Genomic DNA, 23,586 nt, shown 5'->3' with positions numbered 1-23,586 from the left:
CTTCTATAGGAGGAAGACTGAGGCGAGGTGTTAGAGAAAGGTCGGTGTCCCTTATAAGAAGCAGAAAATATCTCTTCTGTATGGAAATGAGAGTGAGGATATACAGTTCCCTCAACTCTAGAATTTATTTTAGAGTATCAAAAAATTAAAGGCTACTATTTATTTTAAAAATATTCTTGTACCAGAGTAGAGAACTCCAAATCTCTTTTGGAAATGGGGCTCCATGTTTCATGTTAATATTCTGGGTACCTGGTGTAAGGTCTGGTAATTATTTGTTGCCTGATATTTAGAATACTTTTTTCAAACTTTTAGAAAGAGTAGATCAGTAAAACGAAATGTAAAAAGAATACGGGGCACTAATAACTTTTTATCTTACTACATAAGGAAGTTAAAAAATAGTAACGACTACCTCTAATGTTACCATCATTTCACAAAATATTTTGCATCAAAAAAAGTAGGAAGAAAAACATTATAGAATAAAGGATGAAGGCAGTTTTGTGACCACACACCTACACACCACTAAACTGTGCTTATTTTTCTCATTTTGCAGTCATCTAGGAGAAACTTGTCATGGTCTGGACTAGCCTGGCATGGAAAAGTCCCAGATCCGTCTGTGATGCTGCCCAGACTTTAGAGATGCCATAAAGGCTACTTAGTATGCCTCACTCTTTGCTTGTTACTTTTTCTGAACAGAGCTCTATCAGAAAAAATTGTCTCGGTCCTGCCAAGGATGAAATGCCCACACCAGCTGGAGCCCCACCAGATCCAGGGGATGGATTTTATTCACATATTTCCTGTTGTTCAGGTGAGAGCCTCTGTGTGGTTTCTTGTCCTCTTAACATCAGAATTCCTGTGATGGTCCTGGCTTGTCCTGTAATGGGTCCGTCTGTCCTGGATCCTGAATGTAGTGGGTGTGGCTTAGATTTGCTACAGCAGAACATGGTGGTGTTCGTTGTCGTCATCTTCAGAAGATTGCCAGTCCTGCATATACCCTAGTTTCATGCTGTCACCTGATGAGATCTTTGAATGTTCTCATCTGACTTTTCATTGCCTTTTTGGTAAAAACAGAACTCCGTAGCCTGGTATGCTCTGTTCCCTTTTGACCTATCCAGCTTGATTTCATTCCTTGCTTTTCTTTGTTCTTTTTGTTCTAGCACTCTCTGGCATTCATTCAGATTTCCCCAGGTTTATTCTTCCACCTGTCACAGTGCTTTTGCGTTGCTCGTTCCTTGGGCTGGAATGCTCTTCCATTCTCTTCTTACCTGTTTAATTCAAATGGCTTACTTCAACCCTTCAGATCTCAGTTCCACCAGACCTCTTCAAGAAAGCCTTCCCTCATCCCCTAATCCACAGCATGTTCCTTTATGGTACGCACTCCTATGGCCACATCCCTTTCCTTCACCAGAGTCTTACAGCAGTTCGTAATCATGTGTATCCATGTGTGTGTGATTGTTTATCTGCTTCTCTCATTAGACTCTTAAGCTGCATGAGAGCAAGTCTGCATGGCTGTCTTGCTTATTGTTTTGTTTCCAGTACCTACCAGAACGTCTTACAGTTTGTAGATATTCAGTCCGTATGGCTAAATGCCTAAGGGAGAGACTTCTCTTTGCCTCCAGCTGTTTCCCAAACCCCTATGATTAAGTGGCTCATGCTGTACAGCTCCCAAACAGCCGGCCCTCCATATTCGCAGCTCCACATCCATAAATTCAACAAACAATGCATCAGAAATGTTTGGGGGTGGGTGGGGGGAAACACAATAAAAAATAACAATACAACAATAAAAAGTAATATAAATTTAGCAAGCTGGAAAAAGAAAGTAATACAAATTAAAAAATACAGTGTAACATAACTATTTACATAGCATTTACATTGTATTAGGTATTATAACCTTAGAGATGATTTAAAATATAGGGGAGGATGTGTTTAGGTTGTATGCAAATACTGTGCCATTTTATATCAGGGACTTGAGCATCTGTGGATTAATATCTAGAGGGTCCTGGAACCCATCCACCACAGATTCCTTGGGACAACTGCATTCTGTGCAGTTCTTCTCTTCCCCTCTAGGCATCTTAGAAAGAGGAGGAGCAAAGGGACTCAGGTGTGTTGCCCGCTGTGTGAACACTACTTCCCATCTGACTCTAATAGAGTTCTCTGAAGCATTTATTATAATCCCTTACATTTGAGGAAAGTGAGAAATGTAATTTCCTTACATTTGGGAAAGATGAGACTGAGAGAAGGTAATTGTTTTGCTTAAGGGTGGAGAGTGGACAAGCAAAGGTTCCAGTCTAAACTCTGTCTCCAAGCCTGTGCTTTTTCCACTCCACCATTCATGCAGCTGCTGAGAAGGAAGCTACACAGCCCTTGAAGCTAGAAGTTTTCTAGTTCTGTGTTAAGATTATGAAATATAGGGGTCAAGAGTATGGACCCTGGAGACCTCCTGGGTTCAAGTCGGTCACTTTCTAGCTGTGTGACCTTGGGTAAATAACTTTCTGTCTGTTAAATAGAAATAAATAATAGCACCTACCTGATAGGATGAGACATTAAGTTAGTTGTATGTCTAAAGCACTTAGTTGAAAGACTGACCATTTTAGTAAGTGCTTTCTAGGTGTTACATAGTTTGTTACTGTTATGTGTTGAGTCTTCCCCTCTGCTAGACTTCAAGCCGAATTCCATGAAATTTGTAAATTCGAGGCCAAGACTTTACCTTAAAATTTATTTGTATGTTTGTTAGCCTTTCTGTCTTTCTTATACAAGGGGACACTACCTGATCATTTTTATGAAAATAGGAAGTTGGGGCCCTGTGTTGATTATTATTGAAACCTCCAATATCATCAAACTGTGAAGTTGTTACCTTTCCCCCAAAACATGGATCTCTAGAGATTAGACCTTTTTTAACCCTACACTAGGACTTTGGAGGCAAAAAAAATCTAGTCAGGTTGTGAGAAGAATTGGAAGTGATCTTCTGCAGTCAGTTGGGTGTTTTGAAGGTCTGAGTGTTCTTCATTGTGAGTGGAATGCTAGACGGTCTGTCTGGATGGGAGGGCCCAGGCTAGTGGTTACAATTTCTTAATTTCATGGACCTGTAAAATTTTAAAGCAAAAATGGAGGTTGGCCTAGGGTTGCCACCTGTAGTTTTCCAGGCAAGGACACTTTAAAAAATAACTACAATCTTGCTTTATCATTTCATAAAATAATGGCCATTTAATTCTCAAACTCAAAAAAAAGCAGTCCTTGAAATTAAATACATTTAACTATGATGAAACTCACCATGTGCCTGTAGCTTTTGCCTGTTTTTGTTTGTTTTGTTTTCCCCCCAGGCACTCGTGAAAGAATAATCACCGGCCAGCAGTTGTAAGCCATTTACCTACTTCTCTTATGTGATTCTAGAAGCCCATCATCCGTGTTCACACCATTTTAGCAAAGCTGTAGTAACTTTCTCTGGATGCAGCCAAGAAAAAGGCAGATCTAATTTCTGGCCCCTGGTAGTTCTAGATCATATCTTTTTCTCCTGGGTTGGACATGTGACTCCTGTGAAGGTCAGTATTTTTCTTGAGTGCTAGGGAACCTGTGGCAGAGCTAGACTGTCCAAGAGTTTCCCTCTATGGCCTTTCATGCTGGAAACTCCAAAACATCTGTTAGGACTCCATGCTCTCCAGGATCCAGCCAGGCGGTAACTCAGGGTAGATCTGGGATTAATGGGAGCAGCTCTGAAAGGGAAGCAGATGTGAAAAGCCAGAAACTGGGTCTCCCAATTCAAAAGAAAGCAGGGCTGAATTGAGTTGAGCAATGAGCCAACTGCCTTAGTTGGCCCTTAGTTGTCCTGGACCACTTAGTTGTACTGGGATGGAGTACAGGTGAGGGACTATAATCATTCTCAATACTCTCTGATCTTCTGTCTCTGCTTCTGGATTTTAGTCTTTGCCTGAGGTCACTGTTTGGGGGTGAAGTGGTAGAAATATATAGAAGATACTAACAGCAAGGAATATTCCTCAGAGTTATTTGCTCTATTCTGAGCAGCTATTTCCTAAACATGTGCTTTACTTGAGCTGGCTGCGCTTTGTGAACAAACATCTGCGGGAACACCGTACAGCACGGTGTTATGTGCCATGTGCCTGCTTTCCTAGGTAGCTAACCCTCACCAAGTGTGATATGCTGTTGGCGAAACACAGCTACTATCCAAAAACTGCTTTTGAGATGCAGTAGCTTTCTCTGGAGAGGGAGTGGCACCCCTTCTGTGATGTTCTTCAGTAATAAAGGGAGTGAATGAAGAGCTGGGGAGGAGAAGCAAAGGTTCTTTTTACACTTTACACCCTTACCCTCAGAGCGGGTGGATCTTCTGCAGGTTTTTACCCTCAGAGCGGGTGGATCTTCTGCAGGTTTTTACCCTCAGAGCGGGTGGATCTTCTGCAGGTTTTTACCCTCAGAGCGGGTGGATCTTCTGCGGGTGGATCTTCTGCAGGTTTTTACCCTCAGAGCGGGTGGATCTTCTGCAGGTGGATCTTCTGCAGGGTGGTGTTTTAATGATAATAACTGGAGTTTTCAGTTGGGAGAAGTGAAGAGCAGCTGTTTCTGAGTATCAGCCTAACAAAGCTGGGAAACATTTCATGAAACCATTTGTCCAGTCTTCGGTGTAGAATAGTCTCTTGAGTTGTGACTCCCAGCTTTGCAGCTGGCTAGCTATGGATCCATGAGTAAGTTATATAGTCTCCCGGCACTTCAGGTTCAGTAAAACTCAGCCAGTACCATCCGACATTGTGAGGATTAAGAGAGAATGTTATGAATGTCAGGATAAACCAGTGCCTTCAACTGCGTACTCAGTATGCACCATTGTCAAATCTGAGTATTTTGGACATTTTTTCACTTGTCAAATGGGGAGTTACACTAGCATTCTCTGTGGTTCTCTTCCTTTTCCCTGGTCTGTGGTGTAAGGAGCACAAGAAAAAGAGATTTACATGAAGATCTGCCAGTAGGACCAGGAAGTTGGGAGATAACTCTGTTTGTTTTGTGCTTCAGGTGTTTACAAATCACTCTACTACTTGCGATTTCATTTACTCCCATGTTAGCTCTGTGAGGTGAAGGGAACTGATATACTTTTACAGAAAGGAAAACTGAGGCTCAAGGATGTGAAGTAAGGCTTTAAAGCTCCTGCACGGCTACTCAGCACTAGGTCCCATTGGATCTTAACATCTCGGATACCCAGCTGGTTGCTTTTCCTGTAGAACAGCATGTGTTGATAGCTTCTTATCACCTAGTCAGTTCAACTATGCTGATTTGAGTTCATGAGTTGGGCCATGTCTGAACTGGCCTTCACTGCAGTGGGATGTTGTCCTTAGCAACTCATGTCTTTTCACTTTCTTCCCCAGTGGCTGGTGAAACGAGCTATAGAAACAAAAGAAGAGATGGGTGACTATATCCGCTCCTACTCTGTATCCCAGTTCCAGAAGACTTACAGTCTCCCTGAGGTCAGTATTGTGATTTTATTTTCTTGTCCCACTGAGAAACAGAGTGCACACTTAGAGACTCCCTAGCAAGGAGCAGAGTAAGCTCAGGCTCCCCTACATTCTCAGCCCCACTTGGCATCATTAGTGCTTCTTTACATAGCCACTGACTGCAAAGCTCTATAATTTTGTCATCTTCTCTGAATTTTAGTGTTTGATCTAGAGCTTTTATTAACTTACAAGAATAATAGTTGATTTGTGTATTAAGTTTTTTGAGAGGCCACTTGTCCAGAACATCCTATAGTAACAATTTAATAATAATAATAATTAAAAACAATAGTAGCTAATAGCCATCACGTATTTACTACATGCTAGTCTCAGCACATCTTATGGCTTTTATTCTTTAATCCTTACTGCAACCTGAGATGGGCGTTTTTATCTCTGTTTCATAGACAGAGAAACTGAGGCTTAGAGGTTAAGTAACTTACCTGAGGTTTCAGTGCTTAAGAGGATTTGAAATGAGAACTCTTGTCTTAAGCACTATTCCTTATGACCCCCTTTTTCTTACTGGCTGTGTAGGGATCTATGTTGGAGCCATCTGCAGGGTTTGTAGCCTTTTCCCATGGAGAATATATTACAGTTTGTTCGAAAATTGAGACTTCTTCAGGCAAAGTAGTGATGAGATGAGAAGTCAATTTATAAGACAGATATCTGAGTGGTCCACTTGAGTTTTAATTTTCCCTTGGGATTTGTTTAATCGCTCTGTTTTGTCTTGTAGGATGATGACTTCATAAAGAGAAAAGAAAAGGCCATCAAGACAGTTGTGGACCTGTCAGTAAGTCCCCTGGCCATGTTCTTCTATCAGAGCCCTGCGTAGCCTCAGATAGCCCTTTGTTAAATCACAAAAGCGCTGCTCCTGAGGCTTCCATCTACGGGGATCGCTTAGGAGCTAGACTCAGATGGCTGTGTGAGGGAAGCCCTGCCTGCTTTACTGCTCAGGGCCAGGACACCAATATGCACAGGGAGAACCTGCCACACTACTGTTCTGTCTCCTCACTTCCAGTTTTAAGGGAGGAATAGCCAAACACAGAGCCCTTCCTAGTTTATCCCAATGGCAGGTATAAACTTTGAATAGCTCTGAAGAGCAGATGATGAATGGGGATGGTAACTTGAGGTTTCTGTCCCCCACCCCCTTGATGGCTTTGCATAGACAGAGTAGCCTCTGAGCTGTGTGCAGGAAGCTCTGGGATGGCGTTTGTCCCCATTCACAGTACGTCTTAATCACAATGAGTCTGCACATGTGTCCCAACTTCGCCAGCACGAGGGTTAGTGGAACCTTTGACCCTTTACAAAACAGTCTGGGCCAGAGCTGTGGAACCTTGTTAGCTGTACCCTCCACCCCCAGCCTTCCTACCTGAGCTGAAGGGAATGAAGCCTAGGTGCCTGTGTGCACAGTCTGTCTCTCCTGAAAATAATGTGTTGTGTTGTTTTGCATGCTTTTTACTTCATCTAAATTATGTCATACATCTAGTTGGTTTTCATAGTTGCATAGTTTCTTGTATTAATATGCCACCCAAATGAAATATCAGATGTACTTCTTATACAGATGGCATGGGTTACATACCTTGTGTCATTGTAAAGATTGACATTGCCTGGTGTTTGTGGCTTTGTGAACTGCCTACAGAGTCTTTCCAGAAAAAGAATTCCAAACTGGCTTATCTTAAAAATAAATGTGTGGTCTACCAAGGTGATTACTCTGAAAAGAACAATCATTTGGTAATGAAAGACATGAAAATCTCCTATGAAACAAAAAATCTTGATCACTTTATGATTGTAATTTCTTTTTTTTCTCAATTCCATTTTGGAAATGTTAGAGGTGGAAAACCTTTAGGAAGGTGACACTCAAAGCCAGATACTGTTTTCAGATTTGGTGGCAGTATTAAACAATAACAAGAAAAAATGATATGACCTCAGAGTAATTTTCTTTCCTGGTTGTGAAATAGGTGTTCAGTTTAGAGCATCCTCAAGTTTTTAAAAAGATTAATAGATGTAGGGGAATTAAATTAAAGTTGATTTTTCACCTTAGTTTCACAACGCGGAAGCAACCGCTTTTAATTTTTGGACATATTTCTTCCATGTTTTTATTGTGCATTTTTAAACTGAATTGGAATCATACTTTAAAGATAATTTTGTGGTTTTTTCACTTACCAATGTAGGGCCTTTTGTATTCTGTTAAAAGATTCCTGCTGGCTTGGCACAGTGGCTTACGCCTGTAATCCCAGCACACTGGAAGGCTGAGACGGGTGGATCACGAGGTCAGGAGTTCAAGACCAGCCTGGCCAACATGGTGAAACCCCATCTCTACAAAAAATACAAAATTTAGCTGGATGTGGTGGTACACTCCTGTAATCCTAGCTACTTGGGAGGCTGAGGCAGGAGAATTGCTTGAACCCAGAAGGCGGAGGTAGCAGTGAGCCAAGATCGTGCCATTGCACTCCAGACTGGGCGACAGAGTAAGACTCCATCTCAAAACAAAAACAAAAGCACAACAAAGATTCCTGCTAACTACATTTCTCATGACAAATAGTAACCAGTTAGTTGGATATGATAATTGCTTTCCCCTGTTTTAAATGTTACTTCATCTGTGGAATGATATGAAAACCAGGTGATAATCATGTTACCTCTGAGGCAGGAAATTGCTAGGCCAGCAGCAGGAGAGAAGGGGAAATTATCTTTTTCCTATAATCTCTGTACTATTTGAATTTTATTCTAATTCTGTGTATTACCTATTCAAAACAGTAAGTACACATTAAGGTGTTTTTTGTTTTTTTTTTTTTTTGGTAACAAAAGCCACATTCAAACATTAAATTTTTTTTTTTTTTTTTTGAGACAGAGTCTCGCTGTCTCCCAGGCTGAAGTGCAGTGGCGCTGTCTCGGCTCACTGCAACCTCTGCCTCCCGGGTTCACGCCATTCTCCTGCCTCAGCCTCCCGAGTAGCTGGGACTACAGGCGCCCGCCACCAGACCCGGCTAACTTTTTGTTTTTTTTTAGTAGAGATGGGGTTTCACCATGTTAGCCAGGATGGTCTCGATCTCCTGACCTCGTGGTCTGCCCACCTCGGCCTCCCAAAGTGCTGGGATTACAGGCGTGAGCCACCATGCCCGGCCCAAACATTAAAAATTTTTAATGCTTAATTGAATATCTTCATGTGTAAATCTCACTCTGAGCCGTGGGTAGAGAATGAGAAAATGGTACAGTTTTCGGCCATAGAGCAAAAGCCAGCATAGCTGTCAATCATCCTGGTAATGAAACTGAGCCTGGCATCTCTATGCCTATGGATTAGTTAAAGCCCCTAGAGGCACATTATTTTTTCTTCTCATTTTTAATGGAGGTTTTTTTTTTTAAATCCACTTCTGCTTGGTAATGCGATTGCAGAGAATTAAGGAATATGTGATAATGACAGATATTTACGTAGTGCCCAAACATTGTTCTGGGTGTTCATCTCTAACTCATCTAGTCCTCACAACAATCCCATGAAGTAGTAGTTTGTTGTTGCTTTTTAATAAATCAGCAAACTGAAACACAGGTAGGTTATATATAAGTTGCCCAATGTCACAATGGTGATGGTAGAGGCAGGACTCAAACCCAGTCTTGTAACTGTGCTGCTGTGAGCCTCTAGATAAAATGCTGTTCGCAGCTGATGAGAAAATAGTATCAGAATAAAGGAAAATGTGTCCGGCCTGGTGGTTCATGCCCGTAATCCTAGCACTTTGGGAGGCCGAGGTGGGCAGATCGCTTGAGCCCAGGAGTTCGAGACCAGCCTGGCCAATGTGGTGAAACCCCATCTCTACAAAAAATACTAAAATTAGCTAGGCATGATGGCATGTACCTGTAGTCTCAGCTCCTCAGGAGGCTAAGGTGGGAGGATCACCTGAGCCTGGGGAGGTTGAGGCTGCAGTGAGCTGTGATTGTGCCACTATACTCCACCCTGGGTGGCAGAGTGAGACCCTGTCTCAAAAAAGTAAATAAAAAGGGGAATGGAAAAAAATTGTGAGTCCCTGGTTATAATTTGTATTGTTTAGTTTATTTCCTTTTTTGTGAGTGAACTTAATCCTCAGTTGATTGGCAATACATTTTCAGCAGGAATGATAAAGAATCTTCATGGATGGCTAAAGGTTGCCTTTGGGTTTTTCTTTTCCTCATCTGCTTAAACACCCCTCACTTCCAGGAGCTGTCTGCGTAGGTTTCTTAGCTGAGCTCTATCACCGTTAACTTTCCTCCCTCCCTTCTACCACTTCTGCAAGCCCTTCTTTAGCTGACTTGAAATGAGAGTCCCAAAAGGTGTCAGAAACTCTGGGGCTGTGGTGCATATCCCTGACCTATTCTTGTGAGTTAGTACAAAAAAATTAAACAGCTCAAAACTTTATTTATTGTCACGCTCCTCAAGGAAAATCCCTCCTTTAATAAAGGAAAGGAAATCCTTAATTTTAAGTTGTGAATGGAAAATTAAGGAATAAAATAAGGTCGGACATATAGATGCCTAGTTTTTAGACCCAGCGTTTTATAAAATAGGCGTGGAGCTGCTGTGTATTTAAGTGCTTACCACGTGCTTGGCATCTCAATAGGCATTTAACAAGCATCAGCTCCTTTATCCCTCGTTAACACTCCAGGAGTTATATGTTATTATTTCCATTTTACGAGTCAGGAAACGGAAGCTTAGAAAGGTTAATAAATTCCCTGTGTAGCTGCAGAGCTGGGAAGAGGGAACCAGATTTTGATATTACACCCGACTCTAACACAGCAGGTGTCGGACTCCTCCTCTTTTCCGGCTTTTCACCTGGTCTCTGCGTTCCCACATGTTCCTAGCACCAGTTTTGCAGTACTATTGCTGACTGACTTCAGGGCTCTGGGATATTGCTTCTCTGGGTCCCAGAGACTCAAATGCCTACAGAGTGGTTGGGTCCTCTCCTACCACCTCTTCAGTTCCTTACGAGAACATTGGCTGATTTCTCATCTGAAGACCTATTGCCCAGCCAAAGAATGGATGCCAGGTGGGAGCTGTCCTGTGGTTATCTTTTTGATCAGCATGATGCCTTTGTGTCTCAACCAACAGGCTTTTACTTATTCTTGTTTAGACATAACATAAAAGTATTTAAATATTAAATCTTTAGCTTATTGTCTTTAGCCATCCTTAGAAGACTGTTTGAATTTTTTGCATTCATCCTTGGTTATGTGGCCCATTCATTTTTTTGGTGCATGATTTTTTGTTTTCAAAGTTTTTTTTTTCTTTTGTACTAATGCTGTTGTAATAAGAATGAAAAATTAGGAAATGGAGAAAAACAAAAACTAAATCACCCATGATGCCACGAGCCAGGGATAACCACTGATATTGCAAGCGGGAAATAAAGAGTTGTGAATATCAGTATGGAGAATCAGAGATTGCAAAAAAAAAAAAAAGGCATTGTACTATATATTCTGTTTTGTTGCTTGCTCATTTGTTGCTTGCTCATTTTGCTCAGTAGTATATTGAGGATATCTTTCCATGCCAATAAAGATACCTCCATAGCATTTTTAGTGGCTGTAGATTATTAATTATGTGGAACTAGTTCAACTATAGTTTGTATCTCTGGTTTTTTTTTTTTTTTTCTTCACTTGGCCATTATGTAGGACATCCTCATAGCTAAATTTATTCTTTTATTTCCAATTATTTACTTAGGATTTATTCCATGAAGTGGAATTGGTCAAGATTATACCTAAGGCTTTTAATACTTCTTGCCAGATTGCCAGGCAGAAAGGCTGCTGTGAACTTTATAATCCGAGCTTATGATGGGCGTGTTCTCTTTTTGTCTCGGCTTCATTTTTCTTCCTTCAGGAGATTATTCCCAGTACCTGCTTGCTTCTTTGAAGTGCATTACTTTCTTCTCCCTATCTCCTTTGCACAGAATAGCTGGCTGCTTTGTAGAAGGCCTGCCCAATAGGAGGTGGTATTTTCAAAGGACATAAGGAATGGAAACTACCACCTTCCACTTTCACATCATAATCATAATCGGCTCCTCTGTCTCATGTAGTGTGCTGTGACACAGCTTCCTCCTCTGAGATGTCAGCCCTCCATAGCCATGAAGTGTCTGTCCTGTGAAGTGAGGTCTTTTACTCCCTCTTAACCTTGAATAACAGGTGCCCACACAGTTTTACCCAGACCCAAAAGATACATTCATTTACTATTTGTCAGCATTTTTTTGGTAGTTTAGACTTTTGTATGAGAATAGAGGGGACAGAGAAAAGACTTCTTAGAGCTTCCAGACTAGTTGGAAAGAAGTGCACTGTGGAACTTACCGGATCATCTAAGAGACTGCCATTTAAAGTTACCAGTCCAGTGTGTTCTTCCATAGGGATTGCTGTGAGGAAGTCCTTTTCATTCAGCTTGTAAAATATAAATGTAGTGAACTAAGTAAAGCAATGTTAATAATAATACACATCCATATGCACGTAAATATGTATATATCTTAGCCCTTACTGTATGTCAGGTACTATTAAATATACCGATTAGTTTATTTTCATAACAGCTCTGCTTATACCTAATATACAGATGGAAAACCACAGAGGTTAAAGTAACTTGCCTCAAGTCAGAGAGGTATATAGTAAGCAATGGAGCAAGCATTAAAACTCTAGCTTGTTTGACTCCATGTATTCATTCAGTAATATTAATTGAACACTTACTATATGCCAGACCATGTTCTAGGAGCTGAGGCAACAGTAGTGACATTCCAGCTAGTGAGGAGTTTGAGGGCTGATCAAGAAGAACGACCTGACTGCAAGGTGGCAGTAGCATATATAAGCTTTCTTTGGGTGATGCTTTGACAGGTTTGCTTGCAGGGTAGAGGAGTCCCTTATACCATGAGACCATCCAGAAGCTTGCATGCAAGGGCCGCATCCAGAGTAGGAGGAGAGGAAAGGAACTCCCCAAGATCATAGAGGAGGCTCATGTGTCTTGGTGATGTTGCTCAGCATCACACAGGGGGGAGTCTGTGGTCAGAGACCTATGAAGAGCCCCAGTGGCTTGAAGTCTACCTAGCCACAGGGTTTATCCTATCTATGGTTGGAAAATGCCAACAGCTTTGAAGGGTTTGCAAAGTAGGCAGGCTCTAAATGACAAAGTCTGATTATTTAGGCTATGTATAAAACATTTTGATATGTAAAAATTTGAGTTTGTGCTGATCAACTTTTGAGCCAATGGGTGTCAGTCTTCTGTGAAGAAGTAAACAACCCAGGAGCCATCTTTAGCTCATTTATATAACCCAGTGATCTTATTCTTACCCACCAAGTCATACTGTTTAGTGCAGACTCAAGGAGACCTGAGGTGGGGCTTGTGCTGTACCTCAAAGAGCAGAAGATATATACTTACATAGCAGAGCTCATGTAAAAGAAAATGGAAGAACAGGGGTGAGGGGTGTCACTGGAGGAAATTCTACAGAAATGATTGCCATCCATCCATCTTTCATCGTTTCTTTCAGTCAATACCCAGGCACTTCATTTTTGTTATTTTATTGTGAGAATTTTTAAGAAGCACTTATTTGTTCCATTTATAGTAACTTTTTCTTATGAGATCTTTCAGGACATTGCACTTGGTGGTGAAAACATCTATGGGGTCCCTTTAGGTGAAAGGCAGAATTACTGACGGGTCACATAGGCTAAGTAAGATGGATCTGTTGGAGTTGGGTTTGGGCTGCAAAGATGAACTGTTAAGGTCAATGGAAAGTATCGCTTCCTGTTGAGTTGGACGTGGGCTGGCCCACAGGAGCTTTTGAGTGTAGAATGCCAGATTGGCGGTGGCTGTTTCACTGCCTGCTCCATTATTTCAATAAAAAAGTTGTCTATGGTAATTGTGAGGGAAGCGATCAGGGATTTGCTGCAGACACTGCCATGGTACTGTGCTGTTCTACCTCCCTTCCCTGCATTGAGGAATGTGAACTTAGAGTAATTACTCTGACAGGTGAACCTGACTTGTAACCCAGACGTGCAAAGTAGAGCTCTGACTCTCAACAGTGTAAGAGTTCTCTGCTTTACAAAAGGGTCACCTTAATATTTAACCCTGTGTGTGTGCCTTTTAGCATCTGCAAAAAAATAAAATAAATACATACATCATATATATATATCCGATATATATATGTATATCAGAACCTAGATAAAGGGTGATGAAAGTACAGGTATGAGACATTTTGCAAAGTGCTTAAGTGTCTCAGTTCTGGAGTCATCCTGTTTTTATCGCTTACTGCCTTTTTCACCATCAGCAAGTTTTTTAACCTCTTTGTGCCTAAGTTCGTCTATAGAAAGATAACAAGGATAACTACACTCAGATGTGGGGATCAAATGGACAGCACAGATACAGCAGAATGTGCCTGGCACATACCTACTATTCAATAAGTGATAACTATTACAATTGCTACCACTATTAATGACAGAAGGATAAATTGATTTTATATTCCTTTTTAAGAGCACATCATGGAAAGCATGGTAGATTTTTTATTAATCTCAGACTACATTTTTTAAGGAATTACGTTACCAAGTCAGTATCTTTACAGGATTAAAATAATACAAAGGAAGAGACCCTGGGAGCATCCTTCAAGATCTGTTAGTACAACTTCATTTTATAGATACAGAAACTGAGGCCCATTGAGGGGAACTGCCTTTCTCAAGGTCATGCAGCTGATTAGTGGCAGAGATAGGGCTAGACATCAGCATTCTTGACCCTGTTGCTTTAAAGGGTGACTTAGCAATAGCTCTTTATAGTTGGCCTGTAAACCCCTGATATTTAGGTTGCATTACTTAGCTTCAGATTGTAGAATGAGTCTTGTGAGAGGGCCAGCTGAAGTGGCTGGTGGGTGGCTAGAGTGGCAGCCTGGGGCAAGGTAATGTCAGGGACAAGCCTTGAAATGAGAAACCAGGTTACCTAGGGCTAGGCCGCATAGTGTCCCAGGGATCTTGGACGAATTATTCAGTGTGTGCTTCCTCAGTAGTAAAGTGAGGTTGATGGTATGTGCCCTGTCTCTGCTTCACAGTGTGGTTTATAAAGTGTAAAAGAAAGGTGAGATATATATGAAGATTTATACTTTAACATGTAAGGAATAATTCACAAAAGCCAACATTGTCATTGTTTGGCAGAATAAAAGGTCCTTTTAGCTGTTGGTGTCAGTATGCTCTTGTTTTGGAGTCAATCCTTTTTTTTTTTTTTTTATAGAAGAATCCAATTTCTTGCCTTGGGTTACTGACTCTTTCAATTGTAGCTAAGTACAATAGCAGTTAAGCTCAAGCTGTAATAGTAGAGCTCAGTGGAAGCTAAACCAGGCACAGTAACTGACAGCATGTAGGTTGATTATATTTTGCATCTCCCTGTAAGTCTGTTTTATGTTACTTATAGCTTCCTATTCGTGTAGACACCAGCGGTAAACTGGGGAATATTTGTGGCAGGAATTTTTAAGAACAACCTTTAGCATCATCTCCGGCCCTGATCCATTTCCTTTTCCACAAAATTGTTTGAGATTATATCGTATGCGTTACAGAAAGAATGTTTTTCTGTATGCTCGAAACTGTATACTAAAGTAACATAATAAAGTTAACCAGAATTATCCATGGGGAACAATTCCAATTAAAATAAAATGCCAGTATCTGGTAAAACCTGGTAGTAATGCTTTTTGTGGTGATATCCAGGTAATGATTAGATGCAGTAAACCCGGGTAGTAGGGAAGAAGAGAGATGTGGGGACAAGCAGCCCGAATACCTTGCTGGCATAGCAGCTGCCTACCTGCACCCAGAGACCTGAGCAGATATTACTAGGGTATTATTTGACAGCCAGCTTAGCAGTCAAGAAGGACATTGATTTGTGGTAGCATGGCAGACCACTTCATTGGGGCTGAAGACCTGCATTTATTGACCACTTACTACATGCCACCTATTTCGTTTAGGATATATATGTATGCATGTGTATAATTTTAAAATATACCCCACGGTAGAGGCAGAGCTGTTGGCAGTGAGCCGAGATCGCGCCACTGCATTCCAGCCTGAGCGACAGAGCGAGACTCTGTCTCAAAAAAAAAAAAAAAAAAAAAAAAAAGAGAATATACCCCATGGCTGGAGGCATCCAGCAGCCAATTCAGGAGGAGAGCCTTCTCACACTCAGTAACTTGGCTGTCTCATCCACTTAGGAAGTGTACAAGCCCCGTCGGAAATACAAACGCCACCAGGGAGCAGAGGAGCTACTTGATGAAGAATCTCGAATCCATGCTACGCTTTTGGAATATGGCAGGTAATGAGTGGGACCCAGTCTAGGTGTCTCTTTTAAAAGAAAAGCTAATTTAAGTTGCTTCATTTGGATTAACTTGACTAGCTTCTACCCGATTGAGTTTCTGCCTTCAGCCATGAGATTTCCAACATCAGGGACTTTTCTCTGGTAATGAATTACCTGTTTCTGTGGGCATCCTTTGTAATTCCTCTCTGGAAATGTGCACCTGGCTCTGCCTTCCTTTGGGAGTTGGGGTGTTCCAGGCATTTACAGAGGCTGAGGTACTCTGTCCTGCATGCCCCTGTTTGTTAAAATCTTCAGGTAAATGAAAACAGTTTCAGTGATTTCACTTTAAGTGTTAGAATAATAATTTCAATTTCCTGTGAATATTGTCCTAACTAGGAAAATGAAGAACTTAGAAGTAGTTTTGTCACTTCTTAAAAACATCTCTAGTTAAAAAAAAACAAAAAAAAACTTATTTTATGTCCTTAGTTTTTACTTAAAAAAAAGGTGCAAGGACATGCTTCTCCCCATTGAATTTTTTGTTTGTCACTGGGTATTAACCTTCTTTTATGTCACGCATTCTCTTCGTAGGGTAACTGATTCCTTGATGTGAGTAAGTCTCCTTGTGCTTCCTTTGTGTTGGGAGAGGCTCCTGTGTGCTGCTCTGCCTCACAGCCCAAGCCTTGTAGGGTGGCTGGAACTAACTGCACTGCCACTGGCGTTTCCCTAAGTGAGCATCTGATGGCTTTGCCTGCCCTCTAGGGTACCAGAGAGAACCGGCAGGAAATTAGGTTTAATTATTCTAGTTTCCAAATGGAAGTGCATGCAATTGCTTGTGTTTTTTTGTTTTGTTTTGTTTTGTTTTTTCTTCCTAAGAATAAAAATTAGTCTGTTTCAAAGGAAATTGAAGTAGTTCTGGCCCTAGGCTGCGTGTGATGGCTGCCCCCACAGTTCACTAGTTGCTGCTGTGAATTGAATGCCTCCTCCAAGTCAGGCATCACCAGGACTAGCTATGTAGTGAAAATGCCAAGTAACTTGTTAGCAGTTATTAATGATGATTAATTATTAAGGATTTAAAGACAACAACAACAGCCAAGTGAGAACTCTTCTAAGCATGGGGCCCTGTGCTAGTGGACGGGTTGTGTGCTCAGGAAGCCAGCCCTGGGAATCATGATAGAGTCTGTCTAGCCATGCCCAGCTGTAAGTGAGCAGGTGAGGCTGCACAGCTCTGGGAGAGTCAGAGCTGGAGAGACAATCTCTGTGGGTGTCACATGTCCCAGAATGAAGAAGTTCTTGGGAGAATGTAGTGGATTTTGTGAGTTTGTATTATTTATGCATCCATTTTTCCATCATCATGGAAAATAGGATTTTCCTGAGGGTGAAAAGGAGTTAGAAATTCAGTAAATTGTCCACCTCACTGAGACCATGTTGACAAAATTCTAGATCAATATTCTTGTTCTGAAATTCTCAGGTTCAAATGGGATCTTTTGTATATATGTTGTAGATAGTAGCTAGTATCACCATCTGAAGGCTGGGAAAGTTCAGAACCTCCCTGCCTGTCGTCAGGAGTGATTGATGCAGTTTGAGGTGAGACTCTGGCTTGGCCTCTTTAGGAAAGGAAGCAAGACAGATTTTGCTTGACTCTTCTCAAACTCTGAGAGTGAGAAAGAGCAGTGTCTTGATACCAATCCTGGTGCCTGTTGGTATGGTCATGCTGACTTCTGCTAATTTCTACGGCTAGGGTGGGCATTTCCTGAAGGTTTTGGTTTTGGGGTTTTTTTTGCGTGGGAGAGAGATGTTATTTTGTTTTTTTAGCTTTTTTGGCAAGGAGAGGGTAAGTTTGTGGCAGGTGGAGTAGTGGGTACTTAGGACATTCTGATAGTATATTTAGCTCATTCTCCTCTTTGAGACTAATAATGACAACATTCAGAAAGGTTAAAAAATGACTTTCTTAAGGTCATAAACTATTAAGAGGCTCAGATTGGCACTTCAACTAAGGTACCTTGAACTTCAAAAGCATGTCATTATCATTGTCTGCAAATACTGTTTGAGCCTTCAGTGAGAGTATATTTTTAGGCTCTGAGTTTTAGGAAGACTGGGCATGTCTATTCTTTGGTCTGAAACTAAATAAGAAGAGAATGGTTATTAAAACTGACAGAGCAAATCAGATAAAATGTACAGCCCCAACAAGTGTGTGTTCTATTCCACCTCCCTGGGAAGGCTTCTCCCTTCCTTTCTGGCAGTCTGTTTCCTCTAGGTTCTGTTCAGCATTCTCCACTGCATGGAGATCTTTCCCATTAAATGAGGATTATATGACAATACATATATATATAAATGTATATATATATATAATTTTGAGCAGTTTGTTCAATGTAGAAAACAGTAAATGTTAACCATTGGCTGCTGTCATCATTCTCCTTATTATAATCATCATTATTAGCAGCAACAGTTCAGTTTTCAAATGCCCTCAGATATGACCTTTTCCCCTTACAGTTCTCCTTGTCCTTGTGTGTTTATGTATGAGTGAAGAGGGGAAGCTTCCCCTTGACCCTCTGAAGGTTCACTGAAAATGAACTGACAAAAGGCAGATTAACAGGAGAAAATGGCATGCATCATTTATTATTGTGTGGGGGGAAAACCACAGAAGTGTGACTACCCAGTAACCCAGTGATGTCCAGATGCCTATATGTCCTTCTTCACAGGGGAAGGCAGATAGGGAAATACGCCAATTGGAGGGGTAGTAAATGATGTTTAGGGGAAATGAATCAGACCATGGTTAATAAATGACTTTCTGGAAATTGAATGGGATGGGAAACAGACCATGGTTTGGGTTCTAGGTGTGGTATTTAATTTTCAGTCTCTTGCTCTGTGGTAGATAATGAGATTTCAGGGAGTAGATGGAAGACACTTGTGTTTTCTTTAACGGGTCCAGTCTTTATATAGATAAGAGAAAAAACCCTGTTCTAACATGTGACCTTCAAGTGCCTTTAATTCAAGTTATTCAGCATATTAGGGTGCCATATTTGGGGGCAACAGCCCATGGACTCCTTCACTTATTACCCTTCACACTAGCCCTCCCTCTAGCATGTGTATGGGAAGTCTCACCCTCTGGCCTTTTCTCCCCCGCCCCTGTCAAACAAGGCTGGCCGCCTGCTGGCCCTGGGACTCACTTTGCTCCGTCTTCCCTTTCCCTTTAACATTGCGGCATTCCTGACTTCCTCACCCACCCCCCCACTACAGTATGGCATCACAGCTTTAGGAGTCCAGATCTCTCTTCCAGTGTTTCTGTTTTCTACCTTATCTTACCTCTTGTCAGGGGGAAAGTATTTTGACTTCTAGAGCAAGAAGGTCTGAAATCAGTATTTCTTCCTTGGGGTTGAAGGTCACTCATCAGCATTACACCCACAGTGCCCTTTGGCTTTTAAGTCCGCATTCCATCTCCTTCCCCCTATTTTGACTCTCAGTTGCTTAAGTAAAGGTGAATTATGAACCTTGTCAACCATGCTGAAGGCCCTAAGGACTGTTTATCTGTTAAAAACATGGTTTGGGTATATTTTTCTAAGTGTTAATGGTGTTAGGAAAACAAGACTTATAGTTTTGATTTTGGATGTAAACAAAATTGCACACCTATAATATTTCAGTTTTGTTATGGGTTCAGTCAATTTTGAGAGGCTAAATTAAGCACCTAACCGTGCTATGAAACTGCTACTCTGGGGAAATGCATTTTATGTGCCATATATTTGACTTGCAAGAGGAGGTTTGGAGCACAGCCACCAGAATGCTGGAGTTAGCCTATTCCTCAGTATTCAAAGCCTAATTTTGAGTTCTTGAAGTCATTCTAGGCAACTCAGAGTTAGGCCTTGAATACGAAGGAATAGGCTAACTCCAGCATTCTGTAGTTAGTAAATAAAATACGACATACCTCTCCCAACCTGTTTGTGTCTCCTGTGATGATAAGGCCTATGACATGCTCATAAAAGATATTTAGTAAGTTCTTGTCAAATGAATAAAGAACAAAGTTCACAGTCCTTGGTATTTAGGGCTTTTTATGTCCCTATTTTGTTTTATATTCCAAATAGATAACCATCTTAGTTTGGCCTGAGGTAATTGTTCTTGAAAGTTAGTTTGTTTTCTAGAATTGTGGTGTCCAGTATGGTAGCCACTATCCATATGTGGCTATTGAGCAATTGAAATGCGACTAGTGTGGCTCAGGAACAGAATTTTGATTTTAATTAAGTTAAATTTAAATTTTAAGATTTGTGCTTGATTTAGTTAATGGAAAATGTTTATCTTTGGAATAACTTTGGCATATGAACCTACTAACCTACTAATTAAAAAATTGTATGTGTGTCCTTTATATTTCTTTTGTACTGTGCTGTTCTAAATGTACATCCTTGATTTAAAGACTGGGTCCTCTGACTAAGGTATGAAGGAGTGAACTGGATGATGGGAGGAGCTCTTTGGTGCTAACAGTGTAGGTAGCAAGAATCAGAGCTAAAGAAGAGGAATGCAGGAGCAAATGGAAGCATGCGGCACTGGGATCAGAGCTGTCACTTGGGGGAAACGGGCAGGGCTGACAGGAAAAGAGGAAAGCGAGGCAGTAGTTAATAGGCAGTTGAGGACAGAGCTTTGTCATGGAAATCTCACTACTTTGTGACATGGATGAGGCCTTTAGAAAAATCATGTGGACTCTTCATTCATGCAGCAACCATTAATTGAGCACCTACTATGTGCCGGGCACTGAACTGCCAGGCAATGGGGATATTGAAGTGAATGAAGCTGTACATGAATATTTATAGTAGCACTGTAAATATGTTGCATAATATATTGCACAATTATGAATTTAGCAATTCATAATTGCTAAAAAGTAGAAACAACCCAGATGTCTGTCAGCTGATGAAACAAAATGTGGCTTGCTCATATAATGGGATATTATTCAGCCATAAAATGGAATTAAGTAGTGATTCATGCTTCAACCTGGATGAACTTTGAAAATATTCTCATGAGTCAAAGAAGCCAGACACAAAAGGCCACATTTTGAGTGATTTCATTTCTATGAAATCTCCAGAATTAGCAAATCCATAGAGACAGAAGGTAGATCAGTGGTAGCCAAGGGCTGGGAAGAGGGAAGAATTGTGATTAACTGCTAATAGTAACAGAGTTTCTTTTTGAGGTGATGGAGCTTTTCTTGATTTCGATAATAGCGATGGTTGCACAACATAGTGAATACACTAAAATCCAGTGAGCAATACACTTTAAAATGGTGAATTTTATATTATATGAATTATGTCAGTTTTTAAAATATTTTTTTAAAAGTGAATGAAGCAAATTTCTTCCTCTCCAGAGGCTCAACAGAAAGGCTTAGCGGATTACTCATGAGGGATAATTATGTTCACCATACAATGAGTGCGTTGGCTGTCACAGAAGCTCACATCTGGAGGGCTTACTTAAAAGAGTCTTCCCAGAGCCTCTGTCTTTAAGGAGGAGTAGATTCGTCCTAGGAATCAAGTCACTCAGATTTGGTTGTTTACTTCCTTATTTGGAAAATCCGTGAAATCCCTGGGCCTTAGATAAGGGCCTTATGTCTTCTGCCCTAAAAGTCTCCACAGACTAAAGGCATAAAAAAGGAAAGATGAATACTCAAGATGCAAGGACACTTCTACAGGAGTGGGAAACTTGGGCAAGACCTTGTATTGTTCAGGGTTCCCTGGTTGAAAAAACAGTACCCTCCCACTAGTTTCAGCAGAAGGGATTGGTTACAGGGCTGGATGAGAACTAGGCTGAGCCAGGGTCAGCTCTCAAGCTTCACATTAGAACTGGAGCTCCAGGATGCTGCTTCTGCCTCCAAAATCGGGAAGCTAGCTAGCAGCCTGTAGGATTGGGAAGCTGGTGCTCTAGCGGCTTGACAAGGAAGGAAACCACGCTGCTTCTGTCAAATTAGGAAGCTCTGAAAAACCAAGAAGCCACTGTGATAGCTGCTAGCCCCAGAACCTGGCTGTTTCTACTGTGATCCACACCAACACAATGGATCCTTTATGCTTCCCTCTTTCCTCCTTTAACTGTTCCATATTGAAAACTCTAGCAAATGCATCTGATTGGTGGAACGTTAATAGTATTCAGAACCCTAGGTGCAAGGGAATATGGAAAATAGTCTCTTTTCCAGCCTCGGCAGTACTAGAAGATGCAATAGATATTAAGCCAGTCCACGGAATCTGCCATAGGTCCTTTACAGAACTCGTGTGGATAGCCAAAATCTAACCTTGGTCTGCCACACTTTGGACTTACAGGTTTATTTCTAAAGGGTGGGCATACTGCCCAGCAGTGACTTTTTGGTTTCCCCAGTTATATGACAATCTGTTGCAAGGTCAGATGATACTTTTGGCTTCTTGATTTTTGCATTTTTTCACTTATGTTTAGTTTGTTTGTTCAGTGAATATTGGAAAAACCAGATATAAAGGTAGAATCTTTGCCCTCAGGAGAATGATACAGATAAGTAACAGTTGCATGTATTCACCATCTGGGAAGTGAGAGGAGCATGAACAGATGCAGGGATGGATAGGCCAGGCTGAGCACATGTGCATGGGGGATGCTTCACAGGGGAGGAGCTTTAGAGCTGAGGAGTGGAGGGTGAGTAGGGAAGCAGGGGCGAGAAGGGAACAGCTTAGTTTGTGCAGAGCTCTCTGTTCAGGTAGTAAGTGTAATAGGAACACAGAAGGTGCTGCTGGTGGTGAGGTGAAACACTTGTTAGGCTGAGCCATGGAAGAGAGACTTTATAAGGCTCCTGAGGAGGTTCTGTTTTCTTCTGAGGGAAGAGGCCTGCCATTGATAAATGTGCATCAGGCCAATGCAGAAGTTGGATAAGGAATGGGCAGGAAGAGTGTGGGGAGTGAAGTTGGAGGACCAAGACCAGGTGAGCACACAACCCAGAAGTGAGGCACAGAGTAGCCTTAAACTTGTTCTTTATTTTCATTTATTTATTTTTGAGACAGAGTCTTGCTCTGTCACCCAGGCTGGAGTCCAGTGCTATGATCTCGGCTCACTGCAACCTCTGCCTCCTGGGTTCAAGTGATTCTGGTGCTTCAGCCTCCCAAGTAGCTGGGACTACAGGCGTGTGCCACTATGCCCAGCTACTTTTTGTATTTTTAGTAGAGACAGGGTTTCACCATGTTGGCCAGGCTAGTCTCAAATTCCTGACGTCAGGTGATAGGCCCGCCTCAGCCTCCCAAAGTGCTGGGATTACAGCACTTTGCAGGCGTGAGCCAGCGCGCCCGGCTCAATTTGTTCTTCTTAAATGTTTGCATTAACTTTATTTTCTTACAAATCACTTAAAGGTGTATGAGGTTGGGTGGTTTGCATTTTGCTTTTTGTTGAGGGTTGAATGGATTTTGCATTGTTATACTTGCTTTTTAAAAAAAACATAGATTAATTAGAGCCAGAAAATAAACTACTTGAAACGGAATTGTGTTTTTGTGTTTTTTTTTAATTTAAGGTTGTGTGAAGTGAGTACACATTATTGGCATCATGCTTGGATTATGTTTGGGAATAAAAAGTGTGCTAGACTCTAAGTTATGGAAGTAGCCATTAAAGCGCATATTTGGCTTAAGGAAACACATTTACATTTGTTTATATAGATATTTTTAAGGCTTTTAGCTTAAACTGTGGCTCTGAAATGCAGTTGCTGATTCAAAAAGTCATAATTGCACTTAAGGAAAATGTTGCATTCTATACTGTCTGAGAGTTCCAATTTACATTATAGTATTTGCATAGCAAGTAGGGTGGCTGGCCCTTTATTAAAAAGACAGTGGAATATGTTTGTAATTTAGGCACTTGTAACATTTTCTCAAGTCACCAAATGGCATAAATTTTCTT

General features: G+C 41.2%; 1 protein-coding gene across 3 annotated transcripts in view; it reads left to right on the top strand.

Annotated features, from left to right (window-relative positions):
• The window catches only part of CCDC93 (CCC complex scaffolding subunit CCDC93), a 94,239-nt gene that overhangs the window by 10,803 nt on the left and 59,850 nt on the right, over positions 1 to 23,586 (top strand). For 2 of the 3 annotated variants that reach the window (XM_019022647.4, XM_019022648.4), the window contains exons 4-7: positions 694 to 805; positions 5,364 to 5,462; positions 6,217 to 6,273; positions 15,638 to 15,738. In XM_019022647.4, coding sequence (XP_018878192.2) covers positions 694 to 805; positions 5,364 to 5,462; positions 6,217 to 6,273; positions 15,638 to 15,738 — 369 coding nt within the window. Of the gene's footprint in view, positions 1 to 693; positions 4,445 to 4,493; positions 5,463 to 6,216; positions 6,274 to 15,637; positions 15,739 to 23,586 lie in introns of those variants that run through there. The other variant, XM_063694708.1, reaches the window with a different exon arrangement.

Source organism: Gorilla gorilla, chromosome 11 (assembly GCF_029281585.2).
Source record: "Gorilla gorilla gorilla isolate KB3781 chromosome 11, NHGRI_mGorGor1-v2.1_pri, whole genome shotgun sequence".
Classification (NCBI taxonomy): Eukaryota; Metazoa; Chordata; class Mammalia; order Primates; family Hominidae; genus Gorilla; species Gorilla gorilla.
The sequence above is the reverse complement of the archived record's forward strand: the minus strand, read 5'-3'. Positions and strand labels throughout refer to the sequence as shown.